Below are 12,642 nucleotides of genomic sequence, written 5' to 3'. Positions count from 1 at the left end.
CAAAAGAAATATTACTATGAGGAATAAAAAAGAAAGAAAGAAAGAAATTTGGGGCCCAAAATAAAAATGAGAAAGAGAGAGGGTAACGGTGAAATTGTGGAATGTAATACGGGGAGATTTCGAAGGGTGTGGGGGAGGGAACACGTGGCGCCAAAATGAAAGTGCTTAGACACTTTCTTTGCATCTCTATGGTATGTGGCGGGAGAAGGAATACCTCTCTTCTTCTACCTGCCTTCACGCTTCTCCTGATCTTTTTCTTTCTTTCTTACTTTTCTTTTCTTTAACTCTTTTTTTTTTATAATTTCTTTTCTATTTCTTAAATTCAAATTTTATATGGATAAAAATATATCCTTAAAGGATCTAATAAAGATAATCATTAAAAAAAAATGGTTCATAATTGATTGAAATGTGTAAATTGTGAAATCTTGTGAAATGATATTTTATTTTGTACTAGTAGTTATTTGTGAAATGATATTTAATGTTTTTAAAAATTTCTAACTTGATTTTTGTAACGGTAAATGGATTCCTCTTACTGCGTGCTGCATATTTGTTGAATGTACTTTTTTATATGAATAAAAAATGTTTTAATATTTTGTGCATACAACTGTCATTGGTTTAGTCTTTTTAGTAATAAATAAATGAATATAAATATATAAAAATAAACCGATGAAATATGTATTAATTTGTTAATTTTGAAATAGGATATTGCCATAATGGTGTTAAAAAAAGATCTCCAATGGCCAACTTAATGTTGAAATTTAATACAAAAGATATTTAATATATTTTTATTAAATAGTTACAACGGTAACAATTGCAGTTAATGATGTTCTTTTGTTTTACTTAATAAAGTTATAAAAAGGTCAAAAATAAATTTTTTAAATAATATCTTCTTATTTCTTAATGGCAAACAAAATAACATAAATTTACAGTTAAAAGGACTGATATGATTATTACTGTTACTATTATCTTTATTGGATTGAATTTTGTCAATATTTTAAATTTAATATCAATTAAATTTAATATTATTCTTGCTCCGAATATCTTATAAATTATACATAATCTTTAAACTTCACTTTTACAAAGTTAATATTAAATGAGTTACAAAAGAATCGTTCAATGTGTCATTTTAAAATTTAAATAAAATATTACAAGAACGCATTGACTGCATTTAGTAAATTAGTAAGTTGAAATGAATCAAATCAATTATTTTTTTATGGAAAAATCAATTAATTTTTTATGTTATCTTTGGTAAACGACATGAAACAATTAAAAAAATAAAGAATAATCCTAAATAGTAAAAAGAAAATATTCGTGGTTTTCAGTATAAATGATACGTCTTTAATTTTCTTTCCATAATTATCATGATTTAAATTTGAAATTATTGTTTCTGCGAAATTTGTATAATTGTATTCGTACATTAAAATATTTCGAAAACGAAAATTGGATCATAAAAAATAAAATCTCTATCCATTAACAAGGCATGTTATTTATCTAAAATATTTGAATTCAATTTATTAAGTAATAGTATTTTTTTTTAAAATATCCTGGGTGATGTGAGGTTCCGCCTTAATCTCAGTGGACACAAAGTTTGTTTAAAATTGTTTACTCAAAATGATATCATGAATAAAAATAAACGTTCATTTTGATATTGTAAATTAAAAAAACACTGTTATTTAGTTTTATCTTTTTCAGAAAATTTGATAATATATTATTAAACCTATTTTTAATAAAAAAATCATTTAAAAAAATCAAATAAACAAATTCTTATTGAAGCCAGAATGTGATTTAGCAAATGTAATTATATTTATAATAGCATTAGCATTATCTTTAATTTTTATACAAAAGTTTTATCATTAATATATTAACAATTTAACAAGCATGCACTCTTAATTGAAAAAAAAAAATCAATAAATGATGTTTGATAGTTGAATTATAAAAGTAAAAAAAATATTATATATAATAGTTTGTGATGGATTAGATTAGTAAAAGTTATTGGTTTGAGAGGGGTTGAATTTGATTCTTTTAAGTAATGTATGACATTTTAATTTTTTGGATGGATGAAGAGAACATAAAAGATTGTATATACCAATTTTTTTATTCTCCTAACATATATATTATTAAAAGGAGAAATGTCTTAGAAGTTGAGTGTTTCTGGGTTTGTGGAAGTTGGAAGCATAATATCAGAAGGTGTTAGGATAGGCTCATGGCTAAGAGACAGGAGTGGGCGTAATTGTAATCAATATGGTACGAGAAAACCCACATTGGGTGCACTATGAGGTTGTAGTATTGGAGTTGATTCTTTGTCTGTCTCGATCCAACTGTGTGGTTTGGTTGGTTTCAATTTTCGAATTCATTATGCAAACTCCCACCAGTTTCCTATACAAATTGATCGATAATAGTCAGACTCAGTGAGATGCCATGTCAAATTTCAAATTTCATCTCTAATTATATAATCTTTTATGATCAATCGTGTGATTAATTTTTTAATACTACAAAATTAATAAAGTGGATTAAGAGTGAAAGAAACAAAATTATATAAATGAATACAAATTTAATACATAAGTTAATGCTGGTCCGTGTATTTAACATAAATTCCACCAAATTAATTATTTATTCTTTTTTTGTGATTTACTGTTTTTTATTTTAATTTTTTAATTAGTTATTTTTATTTATTTGTATAGGATTGTTAATGTTTGTGTGATATTTTTGGGTAAAAAAGAATTGTTGTGCTAAAGAGAGATTCAATTAAAAGAATCTTACTTACTTGATATGTTTTGAGATTTTAAAAAGTTTTAAAAAAATATATTGCCATACATAAATGATTAATGTGGTTATTGACGCATTTTGTTGACTACAAGACACACAAAAAAAATATATAAATGTTAGTCCCAAATTAGTTTATATAATTGACAAATTACAGTATTCCTTTAATTTTTGTGTAATTACATAAGCATTAGATGTTTTTTTAACTATTAAGTTCACTTTCTTTGTAAGAGTTTTTTGTAATGTTTTCAAACTTAAAAAGAACAAGATTAGTGTAGAAAAATCAATAAGGATAAAAATATGTTTAATTTTAAAATCATCAGAGATTGACATTTTTTTAGTGGTTTCAAGTTGTTATAAACTTATTTCGAGGATCCAATTATAAAAAATATACAAGATCAAGGATCCGACTATAATTTTCTTTTAATTTAGAAACTTATTTAAAAATTTCTAAACAATTTTATAAAGACCGGGTGATTAATGTGACCTTTTTAAAACAAAACAATTGAGTTAATAATATTTAACGAAACTCTAAAGTGATTAAAAGTGTCATTCTGTAAAACTACTGTTAAAATTAGTATGATTGGATATTTAATAGAGTGAAAGAAAATGCTTCTATCCATAGAAAAAAAATTGCACCTCAATCTCCCGTGATCTCACATGTGTTGTTTTGTGGGATTGTATTATTATTTTCCGGGGCTACCAAGGAAGAGGCAAATGGACAAATTAAGTAAGAATAAAATTAAATTAAAAATTCCATATTAAATGAGCAGAAGATGGTTTTGGGAGTAAATGCAGTTAAAAATCATGCATGGGGGGATACTTAGGACTTCCCACCACTGGGAAATCAAAAACCAAGAGTTTGATTTTGTGTTGGACAAAGTCTAGAAGGAAGAGAAGTTCTAATAAAATGCATTATATTATTCCTAGCTTTGCACTTCCAAAATCACTTTGTGACCACTTGGAATGCTAAATTAACAAATATTGTATTAGAGAGGAAACTTTCATTGGCTTAGCTGATAAAGACTTGCAAACTTCATTGGTGATTGAAATAGAGAAATGATTTTCAGTATTTTTTCTTCATCAGAGGCACAATGTATATAATTAATATAAATACCATTCAGAAGAAGTATGAAGGAGTCATGGTACTCGTATTTTAGACAATAAAAAAAAGCTGCATGTGCCTATATATCTTTCCTTTTGGGTGAATGATATATCCAATGATTTTACTTTAAACCAAAACTTGACACATTTAAACTTCCTTATGCTCTTAGTAAAACGATAATCAAATGAGTGGACGAATATACTTAATATTTTTTTTATAGATTTTAGCGTGATTGATGGAAGAAAAAGACATTGGTTTTATTGTTTAAGCATGACTGGTAATCTAAATTATATTCTTTTGTTACAATTATAATTCTAATAAAGAAAATAACTTTTTATTTATTATGATATGCATAGGGGTGGTACCCATTTTCCACTCTCTCTCAGCGTTAAAATTAAATGAATAAAAAATATTATATGTATGAGAATTCCACATTTTGGGTTGCTTGTAGAAGCAAAGTAGCAAAACGTTGCAACACGAAAACCTATGTAAGAAACTGCGAAACTCCCCCCCATGAAATGCATGCTAGGAATGTACGAGGTGTGTGTGGATCGCGAATTGCAAACATGAAACATGATACAAATCAAATCAATTTTTATTTTCATACCTTTCATGGGTACTATAGAATGTCATTTTGTTGTTAAGATTTTCTTTTTCTTTAATTTTCTGTTCCTGTCATGGAAAACTATTAGAAAATTAAACGGTATGAAGATTCATTATGTCTGACTTGTTCAAAACTGTATTCTCCCCTATTTCTTGGATGTCAAGTATTCAAGGGAGTTAACACTTGGATCAGAAGAAAGCTACTTACAAGTTACATCATGGATGACTCTTATGATAGTCTATTTTTTCAAACAGTATTTTAACTGTCGGGTCATTTTTCAACCTAATAATATAACAGACTATCTAGACATTACTTTGTGTTTGGTTTTACCTTAAATTATTTTAAATCATATTAATATAATGGTTAACATAAATTTAAATAGGAAAATTTACATGTTTATTTTCAAGTTGAAGTGATTTTAGATTCAAAATTAGTTTTGTGTTGAAATAATTTTAGATATATAACTCATTTGATAAAAAATATATTGAATTTTATTGTAAAACTATTTCTATAGTAAAAAATTTCACATAAATTATATCAATTCAAAATCAATTTTATGAAATCAATCGCATTTAAAATTAATTTTGTCCCACACTTATCCAAATACACTTAGTTTGCGCAAAATCTAAATCTTTAAATATGGGGTACAAAGTTGACTCTTAGGTGGATTCAATTCTAAAAAATACACAACCCTAGGCAAATGATATTAAAGTAGACGAAGTTCTTTCTTGAACTACTATATTGGTTTATTAATATGATGAGGAGGGTACACTATCTATTTGCTTGTTCGAGATTGTGGACCTTTTAATTATAAAAAAAAAAAAAACTTTTTACATTTCAAATATATACTATTCTATCATTAGTGATATGATTGGAGATTCTGATACAAGCAGATGATAATGACCTCGTCTCCATTGACTAACTTCTAAGGATTTCTTTTACTTTGTGTTAGCAGAGAATGATATATGAAGGAGGGACTAGTATATTTACAACACATTTTGACACTTTTTTCTGGTATGCAAATTGGAATTCATTAAAAGTAGATCAAACTAAGCTGGACAATAGCATAAGTTATGCCATGTTCTAGCACACAAGTGTGATACAAAAGTCTCCCTAAAGCTATACAGCCCAATTATAACTACAGAACCAAAATTGAGGCTATAGTACCTAATTCAGTAATAACAATAAAATTGCAGTAACAATAATAAAAACAAGAGACCCTGATTATGCTACCAATTCAGTATGGAGTAGTTTTGAAGATCTAGTGTCAAGATGATTCAATATGTCTCCACAACTATGCCCCCATAAAGTCAATCCACACTTTGACACTTACTAAACCAGGACACAAGAAATGAGTCAATGAGAAGGTGATAATACCTAACATTCGTAGTATCTGTATAGAGGGAGTTACAATACACAAGTAGTTGATAGGCAGTGGTAATTTTTCCTTTTGGCACATACAAAAAGAGACTATCCTTTTGGGTTTCTTCGGTTGTCACTTATTTCATTTTGCGATATTTTGGTTCAAACTAATGAAATAGGATTTGTCAACCTTCCTATTTTATTTCATTCAATATAAGAAATGTGTTTTGGGCACATGGAACTTGCAACAAAACACATCTGTCTTATTTTATTATGACAAGAAAAATAAAAAAAGAGAAATTGCTCGCGTGGATATTCCATAAAGTTACGAGCGTTATACTAAGTGTTTAAGTTTATAAAATATTAAATACATTTACCTTTTCACTTAATAATTTTTCTATAAATTATTAACGTAATAATTTAATTAAGGAGGGGTAATCATACTTATTTAATCTACTTATTTATTTGCCGATAAAAAAAATAATAATTTTATTAAAAAAAGTAGGAGTAATCATGAGCTGAATGAACCCTTACCTTCTAAAATCATACTTAAAATAATTTTTAATTGATTCATATAAACATTTTGCACTAACAGTGCATTAAAATTAAACTCTTAAAATAATTAGTAAAAAAATGTTGCAAAAGAATATAACATTCATTTGACAAACCATCAATGCGACATCCTATAATGTATTAATACAATCTTAAAATATTTAAACTTTGATACTTTATTGTAATATATAATTAGAGAATAATGTAATGTAAGTTTACGCCCACAATAAACTAGAGGTCCGGAGCATTGGAAAAGAACACAGCCAAGTCAAAGAAAATAATGCGTTCGACAACAGAAAGGTGATATTTCCATGATTCCCAAAAACTCAAACAAACTACGCACGACAAACTTGCACATTGATGCTTGCATCTAAAAGATATACTCATTCCTTGAACCAAAACTGACGGTTTTGAATTTGAACCCACAGTGTATGTATGGACCCTCATTTTAGTCATTAAAAACAGCATTAACAAATAGTCAAATAAAAAAGTTCATCAAAAACCACGAGTCCTATTTAATTCCTCGACTTCTTTCTTGACTTGGATGAAGGCTTGGTTTGCTCAGAAACCGCATTCTGCGCAGCTCCTTTGGAGGTTCCCTGGTTTGATTTTGGATTTGAATTGTTAGATGAGGCACCAGTATCATGCTTATCTCTAACTACAGCACCCTGAGACCCTCTCACTTGAGCAGCTCTTTTATCCTTCCTCTTGGGCCTATATGTTGATCTCTCCCTCTTGGGAAGCCACCTTTCTGGATCTGGGGCAGGACCTGGATTTGCAGGGTCAAACCCTTTAGGATACCTTGGCTTTCTCTTTCTCTTTTTCTTAGATTTTGTCTTATTCTTTCCTTCCTCGTATGTTTCAGGGACACCAACACGAGGAGCATCAACTTGTTTCACTCCAGAAGTACGCTCCAAGCTGTCCACATCAATTCCCTTTAAACCAGGTAGAGCCTTCAGCTGCTTTTCATAAAGCTCTGCCTTAACAACATCCATGCGAGCAACTGTTGTTACCAGACCAACTAGTGCTTCTATGCTTCCCTGGCTTTTGACGAGCTGCTCATAGAGTTGAGCAGCATCCTCTTCCTTCCCATGCCTGAGTTTGAAAGAAGCAGCCTCTTGTGTTATAGTATTGAGCTTATTGTCCTCAGTCATAGCATTGGACCACCATTTAATTGCAGCGTCAAGCACAGCAGCTGCGCCATCAATGTCACCAGCTCGTTCTTTTAAAGACACAAGGGTGGCAACAGTAGCAGGCATGTGTTGGATATCTGATATCTTAGCCAGAGAATCCGCTGCAATATGTGGGTGGCCAGCAGCAGCAGCTACCTGAGCCCGGGCTAAGTGAACAACTTTGGACTTCTCAGGGAACTTACTAGCAAACTGTGCTAGTATTTCCTCAGCCCTTCCAGCTTTGTTCTCTCTAACCAAGAGGGCAGCTTGCAGCAATATCGGTATCACACTTTCTGGAAACATATCTGGTAATGCAGAAACAAGTTCTCGTGCCTACAAATTTTAATAGTACAGTAATGATCAACAGTATGCTCCCATGCCCAGTTTCAAAAGAAAGAATAAATACACAAAATTGATGATTCAAGAAGGACAAGACAGAGAAAGAAGAAAGACCTGCTCAATCTTATTGGCATGAAGAAGTAACACAACCCTATTTGCATATATTGCTTCCTTTTCTTTTGCTGAAAGTTTCAAGTCTAGTCCAGGAGCTAGTCGGAAGCTTTGATTCTCCTTGTCTTTAAGTCGATCAAGTTTCCTTAGGCTATCAGAAACATCTTTTGGACCTTTCAGTGAAACAAGATTGTTCACTGCCACCGCGATTGATGATTCATCAGCCATATCTCGTTTAATCACGTCTGTATAAGCTTCAATAGCATCTTGCTTACGCCCAAGAAGCTGTTCATCCATGATAAATTAATATTTCCAGCTCTTTGAAAAAATAATAATTGTTTGAAGGAGAAATAATTTTTTTAGATCTAAACTTTTACCTGGTGAACATAGGCTAATTGGACAGCTATAGGAGACAATTCAATTTCTATGTCATCATCGGCCAGGTTATCTTCCATCAGGACCTCTTGACCAATTCTGATCCAAAATATATGAATAAACATAAGTATATGTGGCTTAACTTAATAGGTTATCATTTATCAATTAATGAGTAAGGAAGTAAAACAAACAATAACATCAAAGCAAATTTAAATTAAAATTAAAACAATCAACTATGAAATTCAGATTGTGCCTCATTTCTAGTGCCCAATAAAATAAGTCACTGAATTTAGTGCACAACAATAGTAAATAGCTTCAAGCAATTCTGTTACACAAGGCCCTCTAAATGGAATTCAATAAACATATTATCAATATGCCCTTTACATATCTAGCTGAAAATTAACAGTGAAAAACAGTTTTTTTTTTCAGAAATTTGGTTAAACTACCACATGTTTATTATGTTATCTTCCCCATAATGATGTAGGCATATTAGCATTAGCACAGTATTCACGGTACTTACATAATTCCAATTTCCAACACCCAGCACTTACCATCCTAACAAGTAATAACTCTTATGCAATCTGATATAAATGTCAGCAGAAAGATATCAAGCCATACTCAATGAACCACTGCTGGTTGTGATGTATTGTGAACATGATAGAGATTGTCTTAAAAGTGAAACTCACATGAATCATACTTGGCCGTATTCCAAAGACCTAAGGTTTAAAACTGGAAACGGACACAATACTGCATAACACATTTTTCTTGGAACAAAACTTATACTCACTCAAGCAGACACACAGTACCCAAAATGGTATGAACAGCCAATCCATAATCACACTAGAAAAATCCAAAGCCACAACATAGAATATGGGATAAATGTATTTTGGTCATTAAGAGGAGTTCAAGATGTCAGCAAGGAAAAATTAACAGATGACCATATGCACACCAAAACTCTAGAATTCAATTCGGCAAGTCACATGCCTACATGCACATACCCATAGAATAAAAAAAATACACTGAGATAAAACAGAAAAAGAATAATCACCATGTTTAAAACTAAACCCCAAGCCCCTTGTACAACCCCTCTCATAGTCATAAGTCATAACCTAAAAAACTTGGCTCTAACACTCACATAACTAGGCTATTGATTTTATTTATAACCCAGGCTCCTCGGACTCTAGGTTTACTAACAGATATACCACAATTCAATATTAGTATATTTTCAAAGAACTTCCCATTCTCTCAAATACTTAATCCAACGCCCAAAAGTCTTTTGATAATTTCCAAGAGTTTCAACTTCCCAATGTTTCCAGTTTCCCCATCTTTTTCACCTTTGGATCCAGAACCACAGCTCCCAAATCAGAGCTCCAGTGCAAGGGTCTGGTTCCTCCCTGCCCTAAGGCCCCAGTTCCTTATCCCCACTCACCCAACTGAATTCTCCATCTCACTCATTTCCAACTGCCTCGTAGACAGACTATTATGCTGCAGGTCATTACCACACAACAAGCCACATGACTTTTAACACCATTCATCAACTATAGTTCATCCAATCCTTTTCCAAGTCAAACCATCAGATCTAATACCACTTATTAGGGTCAAGGGCATCCACATTCAAGAAACACCAGGGAGATTTGAATCCAGTGGACTTACCAAGATCACAGCAATGGGCCATATACTATATCTCAACCCAAAACCACGAGGCATTAGGTTCATGGATCTTTTCACTTTATATGGACCTCAATTTGTCCATGCTTTTCCAACGTGGGAGTTCTTTACTCACATCCCACATCTCAATCATATTTGATTTCCCAACATAAAGGACCTAATTACTATTGGTAAAGATAAAAAAAAAATGTAAGTTTGTGCCATAACTTTCAAGTACATTAAAGCTCTAGAATTCACAGGTACAAGCTCAGAAAGTGTCGTAGATATGGTATCTAGCAACTAATAATCAAAATAGCATATCACCTTCGGCCTGACAATAATAGTTGCTCTGCATCTGAGTACTTATTCCTTGCAATTAAAGAACAAGCAGTATTGTATGCCAATTCAAAGCTACTTGTTGCCTTAACCCGAAGTGAATCCAACATTCCTTGAACTTCAGATGACCTGCCAGCCATAACTAGGGCAGCAACAGAATTTATTTCCATGTTATCAATCTTGGAATTTTGGAACTTGCGGTAGATATCTAAGCAAGCATCCATTTTCCCAAGTCGATACAATATCTGACATTCCAAAAGCATAGTTTCATCATTGCTCTCTTGTCTTTTCAAAGACTCCAAGGCTTCATCCAACTTGTTTTGTCTGTATAAGCAGTATGCCTATTTAGAAACAACAAAGTAAAAAAACAGCAATCAATGGTAAGCATTCATCTTTTCTATTAGATCATGCATGAAGCAATTGTATGATGAACTCAAACAAAGTTTTCTGTGAAATATGTACATGCTTGAGTGTATGAACCTTTCAAAACAATTGAATCTGTATGGTTTTCTTTTAGAAGCAGTGGAGCCTGCATATGGACTTGAATTTATAAAAAAAGAATATAAACATATTATGAAGACAATGAAACATTGAAACAATTAATATAACCAATTTAAGTAAACCAAATAAACGGAAAACAAATACACCAAACAAGAAGATGCAAAAAACAACAAATCACCTAAAAATCAAACTATTTTTCTTGACTATCAAGTTCACTCATTTTTAATTTCCTCGTCTAAGTATCCCAATAACAAACATCAGTAGGAAAAAGCTGTTAAGAGTTCCACATACAGCAGCAGAATGGTTCGATTTCATAAAAAACTCAAAATTAAAAGGTCAGACCTCAGAGATTTGCCAATGACTTAATAACAATTTGCATGTTTGAGTTTGATTGGAGGTATGTTGCCTACAAATCTTTCGTTCCTTCTTCCTCAGTTTCTCTTGCAGTCACAAGTTCACACTTAGTACCTACACTATTATTCCCTTTTTTCTTTCCATCCTAATTGTAAAACCCTTCCTTCTTCTCCACTAACCTAAAAGTTCTAATTAACATGCTTTTTTCCATTTCCATCCAGCATCTCACAATTCCATGCTTGTTCCACTTCAACCAGCTTTTTTTTTAATATCTAATTCAATCCCTAACCTCTAAACACACAGTAAACATTCGAAATCTACAAAACTCATATGGCAATAAGCACATCCTCGGATCTGATTCCAAATTTCGACAATTAACCAACGAAAAAGCAGAACAAAAAGCGAAAATCGACGTGCCTTGAGGAAATGAAAATCATCAAGCTGCTTCTTAGAGGAATGAATGGCGGAGAGCGCGTCCTCGACGCGGTCATTTTTTATCAGCGCGACGACCTTGCATCGGAGCGCGTCCTCGTCGCCGGGAGCAATGGCGAGAACTGCGATGAGAAAAACAAATGAAGGTTTATGATGCGATGAAACGAAAGGCGTTTGAAATGAGAAGTGAGATTAATTGACGGACTCTGATCTGTGAGCTTGACGGCATTGTCGTATGCGGAAGCCTGGATGTGGCGGTTGAGCGTGGTGAAGAGATCTTCGAGGGCAGGAGGAGGAGCAGGCTGCGATGGCGCCGGTTTGGCCTTCGGAGCCATTAGGTTTCAGGCAGCGAACCAAATCTCTGAATCGTGCCGACGCCAATTGACTTGCGTTTTGTGTTGTGTGGTATGGTTCAGTCGAGAAAGAAAGAAGACGGGTCGGGTTGGCTGCGGGGGTTTTCTTCTTTGTCTTTTGCCTAACTTTTGTCTCTCCCTCTCTTTTTTTAATAAATCTAGTTGCAGCACTGATTCATGTATTAAAGTTGAATCCATATTAAATAAAATGATGATAATAACAATAATAAATAATATAACATGATAGTATTAAAAAAATATATTATGATAATTTTATAATACTACATATTAAAAGGTTTATTACCTAATAAATCGGTGTTTAAAAACTTTATTTTCTTATAAGTGTTTTCTTTATCTTTCAATTTATGCAATCATGTTACTTATTATTTCTTTTTTTTTTTTAACTGTCTGGTTATGTATGATTATAATGCACTCCTTATGATTCTGTCTTTTGTTGAAAAAATGGTAGAACTATAACTTAGGAAGGGTTTTGAGGTTTTGTCTATATTTAACATAAGTTATCTTAGTGTGGGTGTGCATTTTGTGTGTGCTGTTATTTCAAAAATATGAAAAATGCATGAATACACAAAATTTTAGTTGAAAAAAAAATCAGGATTGACATGCATCCAAGTACAT

The 12,642-nt window shown here is 31.8% G+C and overlaps 1 protein-coding gene across 1 annotated transcript; it reads right to left on the bottom strand.

The window, feature by feature from the left end:
- Window positions 1-6,654: 6,654 nt before the first annotated feature.
- LOC114421593 (signal recognition particle subunit SRP72-like) lies at window positions 6,655-12,152 on the bottom strand. The gene is made up of 6 exons (XM_028387605.1): window positions 11,859-12,152; window positions 11,639-11,775; window positions 10,355-10,707; window positions 8,386-8,482; window positions 8,012-8,293; window positions 6,655-7,891 (listed from the first exon to the last, which is right to left on the bottom strand). Exons 1-6 carry the CDS (start codon window positions 11,986-11,988, stop codon window positions 6,902-6,904), a joined length of 1,989 nt encoding a protein of 662 aa, XP_028243406.1. The 5' UTR covers window positions 11,989-12,152; the 3' UTR covers window positions 6,655-6,901.
- Between the last annotated feature and the right edge of the window lie 490 nt (window positions 12,153-12,642).

The sequence above is a fragment of the Glycine soja genome, chromosome 8 (genome assembly GCF_004193775.1).
Source record: "Glycine soja cultivar W05 chromosome 8, ASM419377v2, whole genome shotgun sequence".
Classification (NCBI taxonomy): Eukaryota; Viridiplantae; Streptophyta; class Magnoliopsida; order Fabales; family Fabaceae; genus Glycine; species Glycine soja.
Note: the sequence above shows the minus strand (reverse complement) of the source record. Positions and strands in the feature narration are given on the sequence as shown.